Source organism: Ovis canadensis, chromosome 14, assembly GCF_042477335.2.
Source record: "Ovis canadensis isolate MfBH-ARS-UI-01 breed Bighorn chromosome 14, ARS-UI_OviCan_v2, whole genome shotgun sequence".
NCBI classification, from domain to species: Eukaryota; Metazoa; Chordata; class Mammalia; order Artiodactyla; family Bovidae; genus Ovis; species Ovis canadensis.
In genome coordinates this window covers 14,636,018-14,659,937 of record NC_091258.1, presented here as the reverse complement: position 1 = coordinate 14,659,937, position 23,920 = coordinate 14,636,018, and the positions used below count along the sequence as shown (strand labels likewise).

The 23,920-nt window shown below is 63.2% G+C and overlaps 1 protein-coding gene across 2 annotated transcripts in view; it reads right to left on the bottom strand.

The window, feature by feature from the left end:
• Positions 1-168: 168 nt before the first annotated feature.
• VAC14 (VAC14 component of PIKFYVE complex) overlaps positions 169-23,920 on the bottom strand; it is a 78,522-nt gene continuing 54,770 nt past the window's right edge. Inside the window, exons 15-19 of one of the 2 annotated variants that reach the window (XM_069549547.1) lie at positions 8,958-9,132; positions 7,491-7,609; positions 6,349-6,428; positions 4,495-4,645; positions 169-772 (exon numbers count right to left, since the gene is read on the bottom strand). In XM_069549547.1, the coding sequence (XP_069405648.1) occupies positions 610-772; positions 4,495-4,645; positions 6,349-6,428; positions 7,491-7,609; positions 8,958-9,132 (688 nt within the window). In that variant the 3' untranslated portion in view covers positions 169-609. The remainder of the gene's footprint in view (positions 773-4,494; positions 4,646-6,348; positions 6,429-7,490; positions 7,610-8,957; positions 9,133-23,920) is intronic. The other variant, XM_069549548.1, reaches the window with a different exon arrangement.

Below are 23,920 nucleotides of genomic sequence, written 5' to 3'. Positions count from 1 at the left end.
CTCCTACTCTAGGAACCCACAAGAGCCGCTGGGGCATCAGTGGGCCTACCTGAGGCCCCCCAAAGCCTGGGGGCATGAGAATAGGTCTCTAGGACTGGCAGCAGGGTCCCAGGGCTGCTGAGCATCAGTGGGGTGGGCACCCATGGGAAGGAGCAGGCCAGGCGTGGGTGGAGAGTTTTCTGTCACTTCTTTATTGGGGAGGGGTGCATCCTTCATACGGATCTGTGCTGGTCCCTATGTGCACACAGACGGGTATACATGTATGTACACACATCTGCACGAGGTCAGAGGTCTGGTGGGCTTGGGGCGTCAAGCTCTTTACAAGAGGGCGTTAGAAAGAACCCGACTCCAGAAAACAGGGGTGGCTGAGGTTGTGGCCCCACCCTGGTGGGAAGCCAGCTCGGTCTGACCCCCAGTGCAGCTGGGGGCCTGGGGCTGGGCTGGGAGAGCAGCGCAGTGGTCAGCGCCTCCAGCCCACCACCCCGCCCCACGCTGGTGGCCAGGCCCAGCCTTGCCCTCGAGGCAGACCCTTGGGCTCTGCGGGAGGAGGCCTGAAGACCCCCAGTACGCCATGGCACCACTCCGTGGGCCTGTCTCCACGCCAGGCCGTCAGAGGACCACCCTCCGGTCCAGGTGATCCCCACGCCCGCTCCGCTGGTGCCTCACTTCCAGGTGCTTCTTCTGGACCCGCTCGAAGTGCTGCAGCAGCTCCGCGTAGTCGATGCTTGGGGAGTCTGCTTTGTGCGACTTGGGTGCTGCCTTCAGACCGTCTCTGTGGAAGGGAGCAGAAGGGCTCAGCGTCAGGGCCTGAGTGCACGTGGGGCTGCTGGAGGGGGAAGCACCGGCCACAGGCCGGTGGAGCCCGACCTCGGGACATGTGTCCACCTCAGCCCCGGCAAATCCCCAACTCTTGGCCCCAAAGAGGGGAGCGCTCCGGAGCACCCCCTCCCCCTCAGCGGACAGGACCAGTCAACACTGCTGCTTGGATAAGGCCCTCAGCCTGTGGGCTGGCAGTGGTGCCCAGAGCAGGCATCACACCGGGAAGCATTTCCTGTTTATGAGTGGCTCCCTTTGGGGTGAAAGCCAGGGCCAGCAGCCAGCCAGAAGCCAGCTGGGGCTTGGAACAGGGTCCAGGGAGAAGGGGGAGGAGGGGCAGGGCTGAGGCCAGAGACCACAGGGACGGCCGAGGTCTACAGGCTCTCCACTTGGCAGGACATCTGTTTTTGAGCTCTGGGGCTCAGAGGCCCGCAGTCACTCTGTGTCCCTGGGGAAGGAAAGTTGGTCTTGCCACTGGGCAGCTGACGCCTCTGAGAACTCCTCGTTAGCACGCTCCTAGCTGCTCTGTGCTGTGGCACAGGTTGTGCACCGCACAGCTGCAATACCAGACATGACAGGAGGAACTTGCTCTGGTGTCCAGTCCCAGCCTAGCTGCCCAATGGGTGGCCACTGCAGCTACAACCCTGTCCCTTTGAGGCTTAGCAGCTCAGTCCGCTTGGCGGAATCACAAGTGCTTCATGCAAATGGAACCCTCACTGATGAACCTGGCTCCTGGTGGGGCGCAGCCTGATGGTCAGAGCCTGGAAGGCACCTCTGAAAAAACACCAGGACCAGGGCAACACTGGTTCAGCAAAGCTCACAAGGAGCTGGGCTGGGTTCGCTCTCAGGGGCCAGTCTGCGGGGAGCATTCCGGGCTCCCCTGGGAAAGCGGAAGGGACATCCCTGGCGTAGTATTGCTGGGGCCTGGGTATCCCGGCACCAGGGAGCAGCTCCCCCTCCTGAGGAGGCTGAGGGACGCACTGGAGCACTGGCCCCAGGGGGCAGCCAGATGCCGCGCCACCCATGCAGATGGAAGAGGGGGAGACGTGCAGGCCAGAGGCGATGGCGAAGCGCGCCGTCTGAGGCTGGCACCCACGGTCTGTGTTTCTCCCCCAGCACTCTCTGCATTAGATGCAGAGGGGCTGAGATTAGGGGTTGCCAGGGAGATGCCAGCGACGGCGGCAAATCCCAGGTGCTGTGCACAGATGTGGCCAGGCGGGCGGGGGTGGGGGGGCTGGGCGTCCCCTTGCTCCCGCGCCCCGAAGGCAGCAAGTCCTGCCCCTCATGTGACTCAGCCCCCTGCGGGCAGGCCCTTCCCCGCCCGGGGTCTTGGGGGCAGGGAGGGCTGTGTCGGGGGTGTGGGGCTCCTCCAACATGGAGGCTGGGAATGAGGCTTGCCCCCGCCCCCGGTCGCCCCCTGCCACTCCAGGGTGCGGCCGCTGCTCAGCCCTTCGTGTTCCCTGTATGTTTATGACCCTCAGGCCGTGAGTGGCTGGGGGACACCCGGCCAGCAGCACGGGGCTGGCATTCCAGAACCCAAGGCCAGCCCTCTCTTCTGCCACCATGCACCTGTCACCCGGCTCCTGGCTGGTGAGTGTCACCAGCTTCTGCTTCAGAGGCTCCCTCTTGCCTCACAGAGGAGACAATGGCCCAGAAGCCTGAACCGGTGGCCAGGGTCCCCGAGCCCTCAGTCCACAGCGGGGTGCGAGGGGCAAGGAGCAGAGGCTCCTCCAGCTAGTTCCTGCTCGTGGGCCTTCTGGGCAGCCCGCCGCTGTCTTCCTGCCACCACCCTGCGCAGGGCTGCCTCTCCAGGGTGAGGTATCTCTAAGCCTAAGCCAGCAAGTGGCCCCCCACCCCGAGCTGGCCCTGAGGCCCCCTCCTCAGCCGCTCTCCCCTGCCTTCTTCCAGGGCAGCTCTTGGGTCCCTGCAAGGAGAGCCTGGGAACCCAAGGCCGTGAAGGTTGGGCAGACCCCCATGGATCCATTTAGTCCAGTGCGTTACTGATGAAGACATCGAGAGCCCCGAGAAGCCATGGGGCTGGCCTGAGGCCACACAGCAAACTCTCGGCAGAGCGTGGACCAGACCCTAGTCCGGGCCCGCGAGCCACTTATCAGCCAGAGGCCCCAGGTGTGCTGATGCTGATCACAGGAGACCAGGGGCGAGCCTCCTTTTCCCAGCTTTCACCTGCAGACCTGCCTTATCCTGGCTTGGGGAGGGCTCCAACTGATCCGAGCCTTCCTTCCTTTTCATAGAGTGCTCCCTATGCGAGGAGATGTAGCGGACAGAGCTCCTAGGAGGCACCGGCCTTCATCAGCACAGGGGCTGCGGCCCGGCCCAGAGGGCACAGGCAAGCAGCCTTTCCTGCCTCCTCCTCACCTTCCCTCCTAAGTGGCTGCCAGGGCGACCCCAACACCCATCAGGGACTGGCAGCCAGCAGAGGCCAGGCCAGTGAAACACAGGACGGGCCCTGGGCCTTTCTGAGTCCCAGTAGCCAGAGGCGCTCTGGGAGAGGGAATGAAACCCACACCTAATCCTCTGGCTGCCCCTGCCCCGGGGCAGCCCGAGCACCGAGTGCCGCCTCCTGAGGGTCACCAGCGGCGTCATGAGCAGCTGGGGCAGCACCCGGCCCTCCCCACCGCTGTCCGGGGAGCGGGGCATGATGCGCAGGAGCTGCGCTTTGGCTGGGGCTCCGGCCCCTCGAGTGGCCTGGGGCAGGCAGAAAACCCATCGGGGTCCACGCGTCCAGCCCCTGGACAGACCAGGTCAGGTGGGGGGGTGGTGCCCCAGGCCCTGCAGGACAGAGGGCACAGGGCCATCTCAAGGCTGCCTGTGTCCACTGCAGGGCAAAGGCCTGAGTCCTCTTGTGGGAGCGAGGAGCCCGGCCTGCCGAGGGGCTTGCACAGCCTGGGAGGGAATTCTAGACGCATAGGGCATCTGGTGCAAGCTGGGTGCGCTCCATTCAGCGTAAATCTTCTCGGTGGCTCTGCTTGTTTCCATGGCGACCTGACAAGTGAAATTTTCCATCCTCGGATGCCAAATGCCTGTGGATGAGGCAAAGCCTCCAAGGGTTACCAAATATAGACATGACCCAACAGGCTCCGGGGGCCGGGCCAACAGTGGGTTCAGGGTGGGAGTCTGGATGCCCCGGAGGCTGGCGTGCAGGGCCTCTCCGGGCAGCCAGCCTGGGACCTGTCCTGCCTGTGGACAGGTCGAGAGCAGGGTGGCCGTGGTGCACCCTTGGTTCCCACACCAATCGGAGACGGGGACGGTCCAAGGCGACCCGGGGCACGCTGTGGCCCAGGGCTGTCTCTCTGCTGCACGTGGGGGGAGGGCTCTCTGAGCCTGGGAGGGACCCCCTGTGGCTCTCCCACCACGTGCCCCAGGCAACACAGCCTCCGAAACGGGACACGAATTCCTCTCCCTGCACTTTCTGTTTGGGTCACTCCAGCACGCATTCAAACTTTTCAGTAAACTCAACCCAACTACCCACCACCTTGTGAACAGGGCCAGGTCTCCCAGCCAGGGGCTCTGATGCGGAAACGGGAGGCCTACAGGCAAACGGCCGAGAGGCGAACAGTGTCCGCAGTGAGAGGAGGTGCGAGGCGGAGGTCGGGGGGGCCCAGGTCACCCCCTTCATGCCCCGACACACCAGGCTGTGTCCCCGAGCTGGGCACTCACTCGGTCTGCAGCAGCTCAGGGTTGGGCACGCACTGCAGCCGGTGCGATAGCAGCTGGAAAGCGCTGCTCTGCGGCAGCAGCATGAGCAGGCCGTACAGGGCCTTGATCAGGTACGGGTTGCTCTTCACGTCCAGCAGCTGCAGGCGCAGGTCTGCGGGAAGGCAGAGGCAGGGGTCAGGGAGGGCGGAGGGCAGGGGTCGGGGAGGGCGGTGGCAGGGGTCGGAACGGTTCTGACGGCACAGCAGCCTGGCCAGGAGGGTCAGCGCGGTGGCTGGGCTCCTCGCAGCCTGCCCCCTCCAGCGGCGTCTGAGCCGTTCCCGTGATCACACGAGATCAGCCTCCCCTGCCGTCCGACCTTCCCGACAGTCACCTCAGCCTGGCAACCCCAGCCAGCTGCAGGGCCTGGCACATACCCACCGCTCCCTGGAACTGAGGGGCCCCGGCTGGAGCGTGACAGACCCCTGGGCCCGCTCCACACGTGGGCACAGAGCGCTGTAAACAGGGTGAGCCAGAGAGAGGCTGGGCTGAGGCAGCTTTAAGGGAGAGCAGGGTGGGAAGTGCTTTGGTGTGTGACTGAACACACCGAGCCCAGGAGCATCTGGTGGGCACTTCTGGACATCTGCCTCAGATGCCAGCCCTGCCTATGCTGTGCCTGATGGGAGGGACACACCTGGGCCCTGCCCAGCACGGTCCCAACTAGACGGAGCCATTCGGCTCTCCCGAGCCCTTCCAGGGAATCACTCGTTTCTTTCTTGTGTCTAAGGCCCCATCTCGAGGATCCTCGGTGGAGGACAAGCCACACAGCGCTGGAGAGACCATGTCACCCGGGAGCTCTGCGCGGGCCCCAGGGCCGGGCTGTGGCAGGAGGCGGAGGTCTCAAGCAGCAGCCCCTCCCCTCCCCCCAGGCCCAGCGGCGCTGGTTCCAAACCCCATCCCTGCTCTGACCCTGGGTGAGCTGGGCTGGGGGCCAAGCCAGTTACCACAGGACTCGAGGCCACCGAGGGTGTGAACGGGGCTAGGCAGGGCCAGCTGTGGACCACTCTGTTGTGGTCTCCGCACGAAAGCCCTGGGCCTGGAGAGATGTTTGCGGCTTCTCTAGGGTTGGGCTGGACCTGCCGTCAGGGGAGCACAAGCTAGGCTGCTCCGGGAGACCTCTGAGGAAGTGAAATGTCAGTCCAGGGACCGTCTTGGGTACGCTCTGATGCCCTCCACTAGGAACAGGGTCTCCCTCCTGCTCACGTGCCTGTCATCATGACAGGCTGTGTGGAGAAGCTGCCTTCTCTTTGGATGAGGGGGCAGCCTGCGGCCCCTGGGTCGCCTTTGGGCTCCAGGGCTTGGCCTGGGTAGGTCAGGGGTGTTGCCCAAGCAAGGGGCCTGGGGGCTGGGCTCAGGAGGAAGCTGGCTGTCAGCAGGCTGCCACCTGGCTTCACTTCCACGCCGTAAGCACACAGGCTGCATTCCGAGCTGCCTGCTCTGGGGCGCAGGCACTGGATGAGGCGGGGCCCGGCCAGCTGCCCCTCCCGCACACTTAGCTCAGGTGTTACACTCAGCGCCTGCCGTCAGCTCCTGGCAACGCCAGCTCTGCTCTGCAGGGACGAGGGGCTGGCTCCTAGGCACCTGGGAGGGCACCTCCAGTGGCCGCCCTGCCTGCCCCAGGTGGGTTTTGCCAGCGCACAGGCAGGCTCTGATGCCCTGTTCTAGCCGGCTGCCTGAGCCCCGTCCTCCTATTCTCACATTCCTGATGTTCCAGAAGCATCCCTGGGTGCCCGCCTGCCCCCCCTTCCCTCCCCAGGGGCAGAGAGCCGCTCTCGGAATCTGGCTCCGCGGCCTCCCTGCAGGACGGCGCACGCTCACATGTGAAGATGGGGCACTCGATCAGCTGCACCAGCTTGTCCACCTCTGTGAGGAAATCCACAGTGACCTCCAGGTCCCCGCTGGGAGGGCGGTCAAGGAAGCCTCACTGCTGGCCAGGGCAGCCCACCTGCCTGATGGGCTGGGCTGGGGTCGCAGGGGCCCTGGGGCAGCCCGCTGAGGAGCTGGGCTGGGGGCACTGGGGGCAGCCTGCTCTCTGGGGGGTTGGGCTGGGGGCACGGAGGCGCTGGCCCAGGGCTGGCCTGGCTGCACAGAGCGTGCAGCCCCTGCCCCAGGCCCTGGCTCCAGGGCTCAGGCCGTGTTTCCGCTTGAGCAGCATCGGGACACAAAGCCCGGCGCAGCGGCCTGTTCCCTCTGCCTTTCTGCCCCTCTAGACCGAGCCGGCAGGGCGGCCCCGCGTTCCGTCTGCTCCTCTTCTCTGCGCCCGCCAGGCCCTAAGGGCTCTTGTCTTGGGCCTGCAGCCCAGGGGGTGCTGGGGCAGGCAGGGCCCCGTTCCTGCCTGAGTGATGGAGGGCAGACAGGTGTGACGGCGTGCAGGCGCCTGAGGGAGCCGGGCAAGGCCAGGGCGGACTCTCAGCGGAGGCGCCTCAGGGCCCCTCTTCGCTTACCCTAGCTCTCCGCCCCGGAGAGAAGGCCAGTTCTGCCTCCTACGTAGCTGTCTGACCCGGGTCACACACCACGCAGAGGAAGCTGGTTTGCTTCACAGTGTTCCAAACAAAGCCTGACGGTGGATGCCTTCCTCTGAGACAGGCCCTGATGGGCGCTGGGGCCGTCCCTCGTCCCGAGGCCCCGCGGCTGCTCCGCCTCTGCCGGCGCGTCCTCCGCGGGGCTCGGCGGCCCCCAAAGGCCCCTGGGCTCAACGCCTCCTGCTGTCCAACCGCCCCGTCCTCGCGCCAGCACTGGGCTGGGGACACCCTACCTCTCTCCTGGGGCACCCTCACCTGAGCACGCACCCTCCCCGACCTCCGGTTCGCGAGATGACCCCGGTTCCTCAGCTGCGTCCCTCACTGGGCCTCACGGGCCCTGAAGCCACAGGCCTGGAGGGGAGCCTGGGGGGGAGTCCGCTGGGACCGGCCCCCATTGGCCCCCTGAGGCTGGACGGTAGGATGGTGAGCGAAGGATACAACTTCTGGATGAGGTCGTAGGCGTGCCGGTAGTTCTGGGTGAGGAAGCAGAGGGACACCGTGGTGACGGGGTTGTGGCACCAGGAGCGGTACAGGCAGCAGAACAGGTTCCGGCTCTCCTGCGGGGTGAAGGGGTGTCTGCGCTGTCAACAGGGCCCGCCCGGGCCCCGCCCCAGCCACGCCCCTCCCGGCCTGGGCCCCGCCCCCAGCCGTGCCCCTCCCCCCCCACCCCCACCACGGGCACCTTGCGGGCACTAGGGGCCGGCCTGGCCCCCCGGGCTGTGTTTGGCAGCCCAGCCGGAAGGAGCCATCACAAAGGAAACGCTGACAGCTCCTCCTCAGACCCTGTCATTACTCTCGGGTGCACAGAGCCACGTGCTGCGGCTGCGAGGGCCTGCCGGCAGCTAGCCTGGCCTGGCAGATAAGGGCAGTCACCCTCCCAGCCTTCCACGGCAGGGCCTGGGGGGCCACGAGGGCCCTGGGTGCGGGCGGGGAGGAAGCCTGCTCAGGGCCCTGCCTCCTCTCCTGGGCAGCACCTTCCTGTCATCCTTAAAGCCACCTCTTCCTTCCTCTGAAGCCCACCTTGCACTTGAGACCACGCCTGGAGCTGAGCCCTCCCTAGGGAGCGCCCCTGCCCTAAGGAACATCCTACAGGAGGGAGGCAGGGGTGTGGCCTGGCTCATTCCCAGAGGTCGGGCCCCAGTGCCTCCAGGCACAGGCCTGGATGTCCTGGAGACCCCAGAGATGGGCCAGTGCAGGGTCTGAGTTGGGAGGATAATGAGCACAGCCCAGATGGAAGCCCCAGAGCTGCCACCCTGTCCTGTATGACAGCCAACCCCAGGGACCCTCTGCAGCTCAGTCCGAGCTAGGCCTTTGACCCACTTCCCCCAGAGCGGTTTGGCAGACTGGAGAGCGCCTCCCTGCTCTCTCCGACCAGCCCTGGTGGGCCCGCACTCAAAACTCCTGGGCCAGACAGCACTGTGACACCCTGGCTGACACAGACGTGTCCCTCTGCGGGAGAGGGGGGCCCAGGCCAAGGAGGAGGGTCAGGGGAGTGGTGACATCCGACCCCGGTAGGGTTGTATCCACAGGCCCGACCCTGACCAGCTGGCACAGCCCAGTAAGCACGATTCAACCGGGCTTGCAAGAGGGGTTCAGAGCTGAGCCGCTCTGTGTGCACAGGGGCAGTGCCAGGTGGGGGTGGGGTGTCAGGGAGGGCACATGGACCCTGGAGCAGGGTCCCCAGCCTTCTGTGGGCAGAGCCCTGCCCGGTGGGAAACCCACGCCCCTGGCTAGCTCTTACATACAGCCCACCCAAAGGGACCTGTATTTGACACTGGACCGGGAGGCCTCGCGTCACATCCTTGTCTCCTCCCCGCCAATCTCTGGGGACCGAGGGGCAGGCTGGCACGGCCGCGCCCGTGTGCACGTGAACGACGCTGGCTGGAGCCCGCGGGTGAGGAGTACCGGGGTCTTCAGGTCCTTTAGCTGGTTTCGCAGCTGGAAGAGCTCAGTGGAGGTCAGCAGGATGGTGTTGAGGGTGTGGACCATGGTCGAGGCAAACGTGAGGTCCTCCTCCCGGAGCAGGATGTCTGCCATCGAGTGGAAGATGCTCTCCGCGTGCAACAGGAGGCAGAGCTGCCTGTGGGGGGTGGCGAGGGGAAGATGCTGTGTGTGTGCAACAGGGGGCGGAGCTGCCTGTGGGGGGTGGCGAGGGGAAGACGCTCTCCACGTGCAACAGGGGGCGGAGCTGCCTGTGGGGGGTGGCGAGGGGAAGACGCTCTGTGTGTGCAACAGGGGGCGGAGCTGCCTGTGGGGGTGGCGAGGGGAAGACGCTCTGTGTGTGCAACAGGGGGCGGAGCTGCCTGTGGGGGGTGGCGAGGGGAAGACGCTCTCCACGTGCAACAGGGGGCAGAGCTGCCTGTGGGGGGTGGCGAGGGGAAGACGCTCTGTGTGTGCAACAGGGGGCGGAGCTGCCTGTGGGGGTGGCGAGGGGAAGACGCTCTGTGTGTGCAACAGGGGGCGGAGCTGCCTGTGGGGGGTGGCGAGGGGAAGATGCTGTGTGTGTGCAACAGGGGGCGGAGCTGCCTGTGGGGGGTGGCGAGGGGAAGACGCTCTCCACGTGCAACAGGGGGCGGAGCTGCCTGTGGGGGGTGGCGAGGGGAAGACGCTCTCCACGTGCAACAGGGGGCGGAGCTGCCTGTGGGGGGTGGCGAGGGGAAGACGCTCTGTGTGTGCAACAGGGGGCGGAGCTGCCTGTGGGGGTGGCGAGGGGAAGACGCTCTGTGTGTGCAACAGGGGGCGGAGCTGCCTGTGGGGGTGGCGAGGGGAAGACGCTCTCCACGTGCAACAGGGGGCGGAGCTGCCTGTGGGGGGTGGCGAGGGGAAGACGCTCTCCACGTGCAACAGGGGGCGGAGCTGCCTGTGGGGGGTGGCGAGGGGAAGACGCTCTCCACGTGCAACAGGGGGCGGAGCTGCCTGTGGGGGGTGGCGAGGGGAAGACGCTCTGTGTGTGCAACAGGGGGCGGAGCTGCCTGTGGGGGGTGGCGAGGGGAAGACGCTCTCCACGTGCAACAGGGGGCGGAGCTGCCTGTGGGGGTGGCGAGGGGAAGATGCTCTCCGTGTGCAACAGGAGGCGGAGCCTTCTGGACCTGTGGCAGGACGCCCAGCTCCTGGGCCTCTGGGGTGCCCAAGGGGGCCCCTCACAGTGGAGCTGGGTCCACGGCTCCCAGGCACTCCAGAGTCCCACAGGCTGTGTTTATCCCTCCACCCCAGGCCAGAATGTGAAATCTCAAGAAAGACAGCTTGGGGAATAAGGCTCGGGCTTTCTGAGAAGGAGTCTCCATTTTATAAAAGGGAAAACTGGGAACCCAGAGAACAGAGGAAGAAAGCAGTTTCCCCCGGGTCTCTGGACCAAGGTGATGTCAACAGTGACAGCAGGTGTCAAGGACAGGGCTCGGGGGAGCCTATCGACCTCCCTGGTTTGCTAGCTGCCCACAGAAGCCTGGCCTTGCGGGGACAAGCAGGCCTTTCCGTCGGGAGTCTAGGAATCTCAAGGCCTCTGGAAGCGAGAAGTGCAAACCCAGGAGTCGGCAAACGCTGGAAAGAAGGGTGGGGTGCGGCCCCGGAGCCCTGCCTGTTGGGGGCCGGTGCCAGCACGGTGCCCCCTTTCCTGTCTCTCATCCGGGGTCATTGTCTGTTTGCTTGACTCCTGGTCTCGGGCGCTTTTTGCCTGAACAGGGCTCTGAGGCCTCAAAGGTGCTGAACAAAACGTGCCCCGCTTGGAGCCAATGAGCCTCTAACATCTCTGCTTCTGGCCACTGAACATACACTAAACTCAGCATTATCAGGGTCTGGCTTCCTGCTTCCTTCCGAATGCCAGCCACGCCCTGGGGCCAGACTGGAGAAGATTCTTCTCCGCCCCTGGCTCCAGAAAAATCCCAGAGCCTTTGGTAACAGAGAGGCCAAACCACGAAGTGCAAAGAGCAGGCAGGCTGTCTCCAGCCTAGGCCCAGCTGGAACCAGCAGGCCGGGGCCAGAAACCACCAAAGAGATGGAAACAAAGCTGTTGGGGGGACGGGCCGGAGGGTGGGATGGGGAGGGCTCCGCCATCGTGGGGGCGGGTGGGGCGGCTGGAGGATGGGCCACAGCCTCGAGCCTAGTGCTCCTGATTCCTGACCAGCTGTGTGACCCAGTGTGTCTGTGGGACAATTTCTCCACCTTCTAATTGGGGGTGACGTCTACCTGCACTGTGGGGGCGACTCGGAGGGCAGCTGCCCAGACTCCTGACAGCCTGTGTGGCGCGTGGTGTGTGGCAGACAGGACCCCTGGTTGGGTCCCGCGTTGGTGCCACGGGGGGCCCTTCGGCAGAGCACGGGCAGCACTTTTATCCCCTCGGGGCCCTCCCAGCCCGAGACGGGCCCCTCTCCAGGGCCGTGGGAGAAAAGTGGGCAGGAGGGCAGGCCGGGAGGAAGGAATCCTTTCTGACAAATGGTCACAAGTGACCGTTTGCCTGCAGCTGCCGCCGTCTCCATGACAGAGGCCGACAGCTGAGGCTGCTGCCAGGCAGCGCTTCCCGGGGACCACGGGCCCGGGGGGGCCTGCGGCAGCCGGAGGCCAGCCAGGGCAGGTGTAGAGGGACCAGCAAGGGGGTGGTGAGGAGCAGAGGTGGGCACCACAGCCTCCCGGCGTCCCTAAGAAGCTGCAAGTGCAAGGAGGCCTCAGAAGGTCAGGAGAGCAGAGCGCTGAGCACGCCCGCGTCACCACCACGCCCTCCTTGCAGCTTTCAGTCGCCTTTGGCTCCCTTTCTGGCTGGCACCTCGGTGGCCGGGCCTGGCCCTGTGGATGTCTTCAGAGCTGTCTCTAGATGAGCGGCTCCCACATGCGCCTCTCGAGCCCTGGTGGCCTCTGGACGGGCACCGCTCACCTGGTGGCTGCCCGGCCTGCTTGACCAACAGGCCCTTCAGGCTTGGCAGGGCCACAGCACACCCCTTGGTTTCCCCCTTGACTCAGGCCCCCAGCCTTCAGGGGACATCACTGCCCATGCAGCTGCTGCAGCCCAAACCGCGGAGTCCTCCGTGACCCTCGGGGGCCCTCTCACCAGGGCTCTGCCTTCAGCGCACGCCCGCCTCCTGGCCCGTCTCAGCCATCCTGCCCGGGGCCACCAGTCAGCCCTCTCTTGCCTGCTCAATTCCAAGCCACCTTCTAATCAGACTCCCTGCTTCTTTTTCGCTCTCCGTGCCCCAACTGGGGTGCTTCTTAAAGAGTGCTAAATTATGGCCTTCCCTGGTGCCACAGTGAGTAAGAATCTGCCTGCCGATGCAGGGGACATAGGTTCAATCCCCAGTCTGGGAAGATTCCACGTACCGAAGAACAGCTAAGCCGGTGCGCCACAACTACCAAAGCCAGCACGCTCTCACGCCCTCAAGACACAAGTAATGAGCCCCTGGGTGGCAACTTCTGAACTCCGTGCACCAAGAGTCTGCTCCACAATAAGAGAAGCCATCGCTACGAGAAGCCTGCACACTGCAACTAGAGAGTAGTCCTGTTCTCTGCAACCAGAGAAGGCCTGCGAGCAGCAACGAAGACCCAGCGTGGCCGAAAACAAGGGGCCACTTCTCACTCCACCTGAGTTTGTGGCGTGACCTGCACAGGCGGCCCAGCCTCCCTGGCCCAGTCCCAGGCTCACCCCGTGGGATCTGCTGAGACCTCATGGAGCCTGCACCCCACGCACGCAGAGGGGCCCGGCCACACCCGCAGGGGAGCTCAGACCCAGGGACTGAGCTCCCTTCCCCACCCTGCCTCCTAGGAGCCCGTGGTGAGCAGGCCCGGCAGATGGCGGCCTCACGGGGCTGCTGCGTCATCACTTCTCCACAGAGCCCCAGCCCGCTTGTGCTACCTGCCGGGCCCTCAAGCAGAGCATCAATAATGGAACACAGCTTGCGAGCATTAAACATTTGCCCATATTTTTTAATACCCACATTAACGTGCTATTCGCGATGAGACAATAGCCTGGAAAATACTCGGGGACAAGGCAGAGAGGTGGGGTGGGAGGGAGCCTGGGAGGGGTCTGGGAGGCCACAACCTGGAGGCCCCTTAGGCCCGAGGAGAGCAGGGGTCCGCCGGCACTTGCCCCGGGGCGGCCCGCAGCGCATACTCTGCCCCCTCTCCTCCAGCCGCCCGCTGCAGCATGGACCGCTGTCCCGTGCTTCCAGGTCCGAGTTCCCGTGGGGGACCCTGTGTCACTCATAGGAGCTCTCAGGGGAGCAGTCTACCTTCCGTCAGCTCTGAAACCCCGGGACACAAGAGGGACTGCCACTTTTCCTAACGCACAGAGAGGGGCGGCCTCAAAAGGCCAAGCCGGGCGCTGGGCTGGGAAGGCTCAGGACCAGAGCCTGCTCACAGGGGCCACGCCGCACTTGCCGGGCTGGCGTGAGCCTCCTCACCGTCCCCCAACCACAATCACCGGCCAAGCACCCGCCAGACCCGGCCCCTGAATGGCCCCAGCGCGGTGGGAGGTGCTGCCCTCGGTCCAGCCTGGTGCCCACCTACAGCCCCTGCTTCAGGTGACCACGGGCCGGGGTGGGCAGGAGGAAGACCTCAACTGGCCTGGCAGGGGCTGGAGAGGGCAGGTCGTGCTCCGAGGCTCTGTGGGTCCTTGCTCTGTCCTGGTGCGGGAAGGTCCCATGTGCCGCTACTTTTCCAGGAACCGGGACCAAGGTGGGCAAGGCCAAGTCCCGGTGTGGGGGCCAAGACCCCTCCCTGCCGGGCCGTGTGCAGAAAACGTGAGAGGAGGCCCTGCTCTACTGGGGCTCATCCTGCAGGCCTGGGGGTGCTGCACGGGGCAGGGTGCCTGGGGGAGGCCGTCTTGGTAGTAGGGGTGCTGAGGGAGGGGACCCAGTCCTTTCGGGATAGAGGGGTCCAGGGGGCAGGCATGGGCTGGCACAGAGGAGGGGGGCATGGATGGTGGAGACAGCTGGGGGCCAGGCCCGCGTGGAGCAGCAGGGGCCCAGAGTGGCTTTTGGGGGACAGGGGCCCAAGCATGGGTACTCTTCCTGGGGGGAGCATCCTGCTGCCTGCCGCGCCATGCTCTGGGAAATCTGAAGTCAGCCATCTGGCTTTGGGAGAAGACGGGAGACTTCTTCCCATGACCCCACTCCCCTGCACCCTCCCAAAACAGGACCGGTGAAGTCACACCCCCCCACCCATGCTGTCGGCCAAGGCTTCCCGGGTTTCCTTCCGGTCTCCCTGGCGCCTGTCACGAAGTCAAGGCATGCCGACGCCCCCGGCACCCGGTCCTGCCGGTTCTGACACCGAGCCCATCACCCAGAGCTGGCTGGGAAGCAAAGTGAGCTCATCCTTTCTCGAGGGGTGCTGGGGGCGGCTGCCTGGCCCTCCCCTCCCCACTCCTTGCTCAGGCCTGGCTTTTTGTAGAAAAGCTGAAGCAGACAGTATGTCTGATCCATGAAGAGAGGGTGCTGGGTGAGCAAGCAGCCTGTAGGGCCCAGGAGTGTTCCCCACCTGGGCTGACAGTGCCAGCTTTGGGACCAGCTGGTGGGCACAACTCATCCCACTGGTGGGTCAGTCTGAGGTTACTGGTCAGGGGACATGGAACTGGCATCAGGTGGATTCAAGAGAAGTTTAAGGGGAAATGGAGGCTGGAGGGCTTTCCCACTCTTGACTGTCCTGAGTCACTAGCTACCCCCACTGATGGGATGGCCACCAGCACAGGGCACCGAACAGCTGGCCTGGAGGGGAGACTCTGGACTCACCCCACTTGAGCAGAAGGGGACGCTGTTGCTGAGATGGGCATAATCGCAGGGGATGCCTCCCGCTCCCCCAGTCACTAGTAATACAGTCTGTTCCTGCTTCAACCCTCACTCGCCTCCCTCCTCACTGCCCCACGACGAACAGAGAACTCAAAATGAGCCTCAGCTGCCAGGTCCTGGGCCCAGCGGGTGCACCGCCGCTCCCTAGGGCCCCTACCTCCCGAGGAGTCAGGGGACCAGTCCATCCCAGGCCCCTCCAGACCTTGCGGAATCATGCTGTATTAATTAGTGCCACACGGGGGACAGGCGACGCCAGTGACTTTATTCGGCGCCTCCTGTCTGGCTGGGCCCAACCAATGGTTTCCGATGCGGGCAGGTCTGTCCACCATCTCTGAGGCTGCCCTGAACGCTCATGGCGCTACCCTCTGCATCCTCCACCAGCACTGCCTGACAGGTCTGTCACAGCTCCGTCTCCAGCCGGCCATCCAGCCCGCCTGGCACCCCGTGAGGGACTGGGCTAGGGGACCGCCCCCCTGAGCTCAGCTCTTCAAGGGGTGGTGTGGCCTGTGGCAGGGGGACGGGGGGGGGGGGGGCGTTGGGCTGCGGCAGGTGAGCGGGCAGGCGTCCTGGGTCAGGCTCTCTGCGAGGCTGCACGTGGAGCCTGCCTTGGAGGGCCGCTCAGGGCTGGCCGGCGGGCTTCAGGCAGACTGTCTCCCCAGAGTGCCCGCCTTCTTCCTCTAGCCTGGGCCCTCCTCTGATCTCCATCCCCAGCTGCTAGCACCCTGCATGGAGGGCTGGGTTCTCACTTCCTCTCCCTTTTGGCCTAGGTCATGTCCATGGCTCCTCGGCCCCAAGGCCAACAAAACAGGCTTTTGCCAGGAGCCCCACAGCTATAACTCTGAAGCGCAGCCTAATGTCGAGCACAGGGCACACAGGGCCCAGAACCATTCCCACAGGAAAGGGCCCTGCTGCCTGGTCCCTGCCCCTTGTCCCGACAGCTGGGATCCTTTAGGAATTTAAAGAGAAAGTGGCTCTCAGGTTGCTGAGACATTCAGATGGGGGAGGAGGCCATGGGCTCCCTTCTGAAGTTCAGAGAGCTCCCTGCCTCCTCCCCCACAGCCCCTGGCTTCTCTTCCCTTCCAGCTCTCTGCTTCCCAAGTATGAAAGTTGTAAATCTGTTTTATTTATTCCAATCAGTCCTCAGCAGTGTGCCCCTCAGGGCAGAAGCAGCCATGGTAACCCTGCCAACTCATGCCTTAAAAATTCATCATGTCTAATGCAGCCAATGTGTCTGATACACTGCGAAGTTTTTCAGGAGGGTGTGTGGTGGGAGGAGAGGGTATGAGGACTCATTTTTCTGGGTCTTGCTGGGAGTCGGTGCAGTGGGGGTGAAGACAGAGGTGGATGGGGAGAGGCAGAGGGATGGGAAGGAAGGGGCTTTGGTCCACGCAGCTTGTTTGACCCTATTACAGAGGGTGTGGCAGGCTCTGGGGAGCAGACGCCTGAACAGGGCTGATCCAGGGACCTTCCGAGAAGGCCTCCTTAGGGCGGGAGGGGCCGAGGAAACCAAGTGGTCTCCTGGAAGCGCCCAGGGCCTCTCTGGAGGCTCAGGGTTTGCTCCAGGGACCACGGAGAGAGGGGGCAGAGCCGGGAGAAGTCTGTCACTCAGTCGTGTCTGACTCTTGCAAACCCATGGACTGCAGCCCGCCAGGCTCCTCTGTCCATGGGATCCTCCAGGCAAGAATATTGAAGTGGGTTGCCATTTCCTTCTCCAGGGGATCTTCCCAACCCAGGAATTGAACCCAGGTCTCCTGCATTGCACGTAGATTCTTTACCAACTGAGCTACGAGAGAAGCCCAGGAGAGGTGACCCCCATTCCCTCCTTCCTGCCCGTCCCCAGGAGAGCAGCCAGCGCCACACGCCCCACTGGCCTGTGTTTCCCATGTGCTGCAGCCGCCTGCTCAAACTCGGCCCCCGTGTGCTCTAAGCGCCTCTGGCCCCGCAACAGGCCTGTGCCCGGACCCCTCCCCTGCCCGCCCGGCCTTTCCCACCATCTGCCTGCACCCCCAGGGTGCCAGGACCCTGCCGCTCCCTGGGGACGTCTCCTTTCTTGACCTCAGGTTCCTGAGGGAAGAAGCCCCATTGGGCAGGGCCGCTGGGGGCAATGGGGAGATGAATACTTGTGGGCCAGAAGTTAACTGACAGGAGGGCAGGGTAGCCCTGGTCACTTTGGTGTGGCATTCAGCTGGCATTGAGAAGTGCGTGCTCGGGCACCCAGGGAGTCAGGCGGGCCGTGAACCACGTAGGGCTGACTTACAGACAACGTCCGAGTTTGTGTCCTAGAAAGGAGGCTGCAGCTCGGTCCCACAGGGAGCTTGCCCTGAACGTGGCTGGAGGCATGTCAGGTGGCAGGGGTGCGACCCCCTGCCGGAGGCTCTGGGGACGCCACGGAAGGATGGGGAAGCCCCCAGGGCACTGTCTCTCCAGGCTCCAAGCTCAAACCCTGGGAGGTGAAGCCCATGGCTTCAGAATATTTCATCTTTTGAGCCCTCCCGGGAAAAGAAAAGAAAGGGAAGGGCTGGCGTGGGAAATCCTGTGGTCTCCATGACAATCAACTGCAGCCAGCCCTTGAGAGGGGCCTGGCCCCTGCCCCTCCCAACACAGGGATTCCCTTCAAGCTGAGTCACAGCTTCCTCAGCATTGGCCCCACAAGACAGACGTCTGTGAGCGCTTCCTCCATATTAGGCCTGTCAGGTACCTAAAGCCCCTTTCACATGGGCCAGGAGTGGCTTTAGCCGTCCTCATCTGCGGAGAACAAGGGTGAGGGCCAGAGCCTTGCTGAGGTCCCATCGGGTTGGCCCTCACTGGTGCCCAAGCGCTTTGCTGCTGCCTCGTCACTCGCCTGGCTCACCCAGGGGCTCTGAGGAACTTTTTCTAGAAGATGGGATGGTTTGGGGGGAAGGTGGAGGGCACTTGGCTACTGGTGTCACTAGGCCTTCTGCTGGACTGGAGCCTGGATTTCTCCAGAACCTCCCTGTGGCCCTGGGGCAGTTTACCAGCAAACCAGCTCATCCCAGCGCACCCCACCCTCGAGGTACCTCTGTGGGTGCTGGGCACTGAGCAGCCACACAGCCACCCCTGGCCCGTGGTGACCTGCGCCCACACCGAGTCTGCTCTGCTGGGGTGGTGGCCCGTCTCCAAGGGGTGGAGCAGGAGGTAGAGCTGGGGAGCCCAGTAGGGGTGAGGAAGGAACTCATGGGGGTGACCCCACCAGCAGGCCCCAGACCAGCTGCTACCTGAGGTCCGGGAGGAGGGGGGCTCTCAGTCCGACGACTCCCGTGCTCTGAGTCCAGGCTGAGTTGCTGGGGAAACGACCCTGAGCCCTGCAGGCCTGGGGGTCCCACGGGTGGACCGTCAAGAGAATTGCACGGAATGGTCCTCCCCTCTGAAGCCCTGCAAGCTCCTGCCCTTCCCAGGGGGTTCCCCCTGGACACATGCAGCCTCCCACTGAGGAGGGCCCCACCAGGAAGAGGCTGCAGGCGCCTCAAGGTCAGCGCCCATCCAGCCTGGCATACTGCTTCCTGGCCCGGACCTGCCTGGCATCCACGCCCTGCCTGTGTCCAGCCAGGCTCACGGAGGCCCTCAGGGACCAAGCGCACTCCAAGAAACCGAAGCCCAGGACTGGTCCAAGCCACATTGCCGGGAACACGGTGCAGTCGAATCCCTGACCCAGAGTTTTCCTTCCGCCGGACAGTCAGCTGGGTGTCAGCTGCAGGACAGACCTCTCCTCTTGGGCTAGCCCCTCTTTCCACCTGAGGGCTCCAGCTCCCTGTGACCGGAATGCCTAAGGCACAAAGACCTCATGACACGTGCCCTTAATCGTCAGGCTCCCTTCAGGTGGAGGGGCAGGTAAGGGAAGGCGCCGCTGAGTCGCCGACACTTCTCCCCTCAAGCGGTGGGGAGCAGTGAGGCAGCAGGTAACAGAAGTGCCGGGAGTCGGAGGCCTGACGGGCTGCTCCACTGTCCCCAGGAATGGCTTTGGGGTGCCCCCTGCCCCGCCAGCCTTCCTGTTAGCAAGCTGCTCTGTTCACACTTTCCCCTACTCCATCCTGTTCTTCCCAAACTAGTCCTTCGCTCCAGGCCAAGGATCACTCCCTGTTGCTTGGTGAGGCGGCCACAAGTACCTACAGACAGCGAGCGCCTGCTTTCGCCCTTAGTCACCCTGGGCCGGGACGCAGAGGCCCGCGTGTCCCCCCACGTTGCCCCCCTCAATGCCGCCACCAGACTTGGGCCCAGCAGCCCGGTGCCCACCTGGTCACCCCACGCAGGCCAGAACGTCCCCCTCCTTAAGCTCTTCACCCAAGCAGGCTGCCCTCATGGTGTGGGTCCCAGGCAACCCCAGTGAGCCACTTGCGTCTCCCATTCCCATGGCGACTCCTCTAAGGATGTGCCTTGAAGGGTTCCCATCTTCTCTGGTGGCAGCCTCAGTGCCCGGCCTGTGGGCGCCATGCATACCTCCTGTCTCTGTGTCCTGGCCCAGCCAGAAGGTCACACAGTGACCCTCCAGAACCAGGAGGCCCTCCACGTCAGAAACAGCCCCTTACTGAGACACCCCTGAACCTGGCTGTACACTGGAGTCACCCAAAGACCGTCCGGGACTCCAGGAGTAGGTGATGTGTATTCCTAACAGGCTTCCCAGTCAGGACTGAGAACCGCCACCCTGAACTGCTGCCAGCCCGGCGATGCTGCTCTCCGTGGGGAGTGGTTTCACAGCCCCGGCAAAGGGCTGCAGCGCCTGGGCCTGGCTAGGAGCTTTGGCTGCTCTCCTCCGACCGCTCCCCACCCATCCAGGGCCTGTGTGCTGGCTTCCCCTGAGTTTCTGCCTTGTCCCCGCCTTAGGGTCCCAGGTCCTCTGTGCACAGCCCTGACTTGCTCCACTGGAAGGGTGCAAGGGAACTAAGCCCTCTGGCCTGGACAGCGCGGCCACCCTGCCCTCAGTCTCAGCCTGGCAGCCCCAGGGATGGGTGGAGGGGAAGAACAGCGCTCCCCTGGGTCCCAGCCTGGTGGCCCTGGGGGGAAGCACAGCGTTCCTCTTCCCCACATGCACCTCTCCCGCCTTCCTGGCCACATCTGGCTTCCAAAGGATAGAATCTTCTCCAAGGAGCTGGAACCATCAGTGCCTTTCCGGCCTTCCAATCTTTCATCTGGGAGTTTTACGGAATTTTATGATCTGAGATCATTTTCTGTAGCTCTTCACAAGTGCCCACTTACAGGGCACTGAGATAAACCTCTGAACAGACTGGGAAGTGAAACGCTAATACCCACTGCTGGTAACAAAGAGCAAATATCAGAGCAGCCTTGGCGCTTGAGTCTCCTGGACAATGTGAAGAGATCAGAGTGAAAGGGCTGGGAGGATAGCAGGGTCACAGCCGAAGGGACGGGACAAAAAGAGCGTGGAGGGGACCGCTTCAGTTCTCTGTGGCCAAATGCAAAGGGGGTTTCTCTTATTTGTACCCGCCTCCACCTGCTGTCAGGAGGCTGCAAAAATTCCTTTTGTGATCAGCCATTTTCAGGGAAATTTAAGATGCATGAAACAGGCTTTTCATCCGAATGTCCCCTTCCAGCCTAGGAGATCTTTATGGGATTAAGCACACGGGAATGGGAAAGGGCCCCAGATGTGACGGTGTCCTGCAGGTGCCTGAGGGGTCCCAGGTCTCGGTCACAGAAGAGACAGCCCCCTGCCTTCCCCTCAGAGTGCATCAGCCAAGGGGTCTGCTGGGGAACCCCCAGCACCCCCTCACTACACCACTGCCCACAGATCACGGTCTGGAAGCTGCACAGAGAAACGGGCGATGGAGTTCAACCCCAAAATGGCACCTTGATCAGGAAGAGGTGACCCTGAGCCGGCCCGCTGCAGCCTGAAGAAGAGAGGGCAGTGTCCTGATGAGTTCGGGATCCGGATGGATTTGCTTGTCAAACGACGGCTGGCGTGTCAGGAAACACAGGGCAAGCGGCAGAATGACTGAGTCTGGAACCCTCTGCCAGAAAACTACAACCTTCACCACAGCCAAACAGAGTCACACGTGTGTAAACGCAAAGACAAGTTTGGGAGGAGGTCCATGAAATGGAGAGCAGAGGCTGCTTCTCAGGGAGGAGGGGTGGGGAGGGCCTCTCACACTGCGCATGACATTCTTCTGCGTCATCTCCATTTTTATCTTACATGGGTTAAAATGTCTTTTATAAACAATACACTTAGAAACCTACACATTTGGGGATCACTGTGGACCCCCTCGTGGAGATCTCGGAGGTGGAGCAGCGAGATTTAACAATGGAAACAAGCACAGCACAGATGAGAGGACCAACAGCCGGGAAACGGTATTTTTAGCTGCGGTGGCTCTTTCCTTCAAAGGCGTAGGTTTCATATAAAACCAGGCAAACCTCCTACAGAGTCTGCCTGTTTGCAAGGAGTGATTAGCATAATACTCCTCGCAGGAGAAGACGCCTGGCTCCACTCTGAGGCAGGAGTGCCTACTACGGGGTGGCTTCTCCTGAAATAGAGTCTGAGCAGAAGAGCAAAGTCTTATCAACGGAGACAAAGGCCCGGCCTCGCACCAACGCTGAAAAGTCGCCTGGGGCTGGGGCTGGTGGGTGCGATGCAGCCAGGCCAGGGGCGATCTGAAACTGCAGCACCGCGTGGGAGCCTCCCTCCTGTGCGGCCACCTAAATCACGTGTGCCTCGTGTAAGCACCTTCTTCCGATTTCCAGAATGGAGGGTCTGGGGGCCGCCTTTCTAGATGCCCCTTCTGAGGGGGAGGCCAGAGCCAGGTCAGCGCTGCGGAAGGCGGTGGGGGCTGGGGAGACAGCCGGCAGGGGCTGGGGCCCAGGGCGCTCACGCCTATCCAGGCCCATCCATCCTGCCTCCCTCTCTGGCCTCTCCTCCCCGAGCTGGGTTCCGCACCCTGCGGCCACTATGCTTGGCCTGTAGGCGCGTCTCTGATGGCTGTCTTTCCTCTCCTAGGAGTCCCCCCGCTGGCTCAGGAAGACTAAGCATGTAAAGGGATGCCTGAATGTTTCTCTGAACACCACAAAAATGAAACAGAAGCTGTGACCTTCCCAGAGCTCTGGAATCACAGATCCCCGTCTTGGGAGCTGGGCTGGGGACGGGTATCACCAGGCAGCTGCCCCGTCTCAGCAGGCCCGGCACCCCATCCTGGGGGGAGTGTGCCCTTGGACCGCGTGATGGGGCCGGGGCAGAGTGTGGCAGTGCCGCCGCTGCTGCAGGCACTGCTGGCAGGGGACAGGGCAGAGGGCCGCAGGGCAGGGGAGTGAGGGCGCAGTCCTTTCTCCCTCCTGCTCCCCGCAGGGTTTTCCTGCAGAGGGTCAGGGGACCGGGAAATACTCACAGGTGGGGTGCACAGCTGAAGACCTGAGAAAGCAATTACCGTGCTACTTGGGGGTGCCGGGAGAAGCAGAAGGAACTGGACTGGGGTGGCGGCTCAGGCTTGAAGGGTAGGAAGGAAGTGAGGTAACCCCAGGAACCTGCCAACTGCTCAGGCCAGGGGCTACTGGCAGAGGGGGCGGGAGGCTCCTCAGGAGTGGGCTCGAAGGAGGCAGGCCAGTCTGTCAGGAAGGGGATCAGCTCACATAGGAGGAAGGGAGAGGCTGACTCCTCTCTGGGGACAGATGAGGCAAGTTGGCTGAGCTCAAAGACACTTGGGACTAGCTGCCCTTGGGACTAGCTGCCTGACAGAGCCACGTGCGTCAGGGCAGGGACGTCTGGGTATCAAGAAGGTCTGAGACGGAGTCCAGGTTATTTGCTCATACTGCCGGCCCCGGGACCACTGAACCTTCCAGAACGATGTAATGGCTATGTCCCTTGTCAAGCAAGGTTCCTGAACCGCTCCTTAACCAGCCTCTGGTATCTGAGGAGGCCAACGGCGCAGCTGGAGATGGACAGTGAGCAGCCCCATCACCATGAGCCCTGGGCCACTGAGATACTGCACCTACCAGCCAATGCCTCTTGAGTTCTGGCCAACGACACCTCATTGACCACAGTGGCCTGTGACAGCTCGAGACGAGACCCCCTATCCCCAAACCCTCCAACATGCGGAAAACCCTGGATATTCTTTCTCTGTAATCAAACCACCTTATTACAATGTTTGCCGCCCAACTGGACTCAGCCTTGCACCCCAGTCTTCCTTACGCCCTATCTGACCTTTCTGACAACACAGGTGATGGAAGACCAGATCCAGTCAACCCACCGCTGCTGGAGGGCATCAGCCGCAGCTCCCCTGCTCCTCGGAGGAGGTTTATTCACAGCCTTAGGACTGGGGGCAGGAGGACTGGGAGCAGCCACACACTTCCACTACAAGCTGTCCGCAGACCTCAGTCGAGACCTGGACAAGGTGGCAGAGTCCCTGATGGCATTACAGACCCAGACAACCTTTCTGGCAGCAGAGGCTCTCCAAAATCGAAGGGCCCTAGAGCTGCTAACGGCTGAAAAAGGGGGAACCTGTCAGTCCCTAAGGGAAGACTGTTATTTTTTTTCGTTAATGCCTCGGGGATAGTTCAGAACAAGGTCCGAGAGCTGAGAGGGAGCATCAGACTTGGACAGGCCGAGTCAGACGGTTTCGATTTCTTGGGGATGGTGAAAGTCGTCTTGGGCAAAATGGCTTCTCCCACTTCTTGGACCCCTCGCAGCCTTGTTCCTCATCCTGTCGATAAGACCTTGTGTTTTTCAGATCATCCTCCGGAGGGTCAGGGAGCTAACCCAGATGGCTACTGGACAGATGTTGACGGTAGCCGCATACTCCAAGCTCCTGTCCAGAGACCCTGAGGCCCCCTAAAGGTCACCGGGATCTGGCCACGACCCTCAGCCCCAGCAACGCCCCAGTTCAGCAGGAAGTAGCCAGAAGCGATAATGGCACCCCTTATCCTATCAAAAGGGTCAAAATGTAAGGCCGGACCCAGGGGGCCATGATGGGTCGCCCCTCCTCTCCCTCCTGCCGGCGGGGGACGTCCCTAACAGAAGGAGCCTCCCAGATCCCGGGGACCAAGGACAGCACACCTCGCCAGCTAAAGCCGCCCCGCCCCAGCCACGCAGAAGGACCTGTCAGCCTGCAACGCCTCGGCCTGGCAACCTATCCAAACCCCCGTCCATTA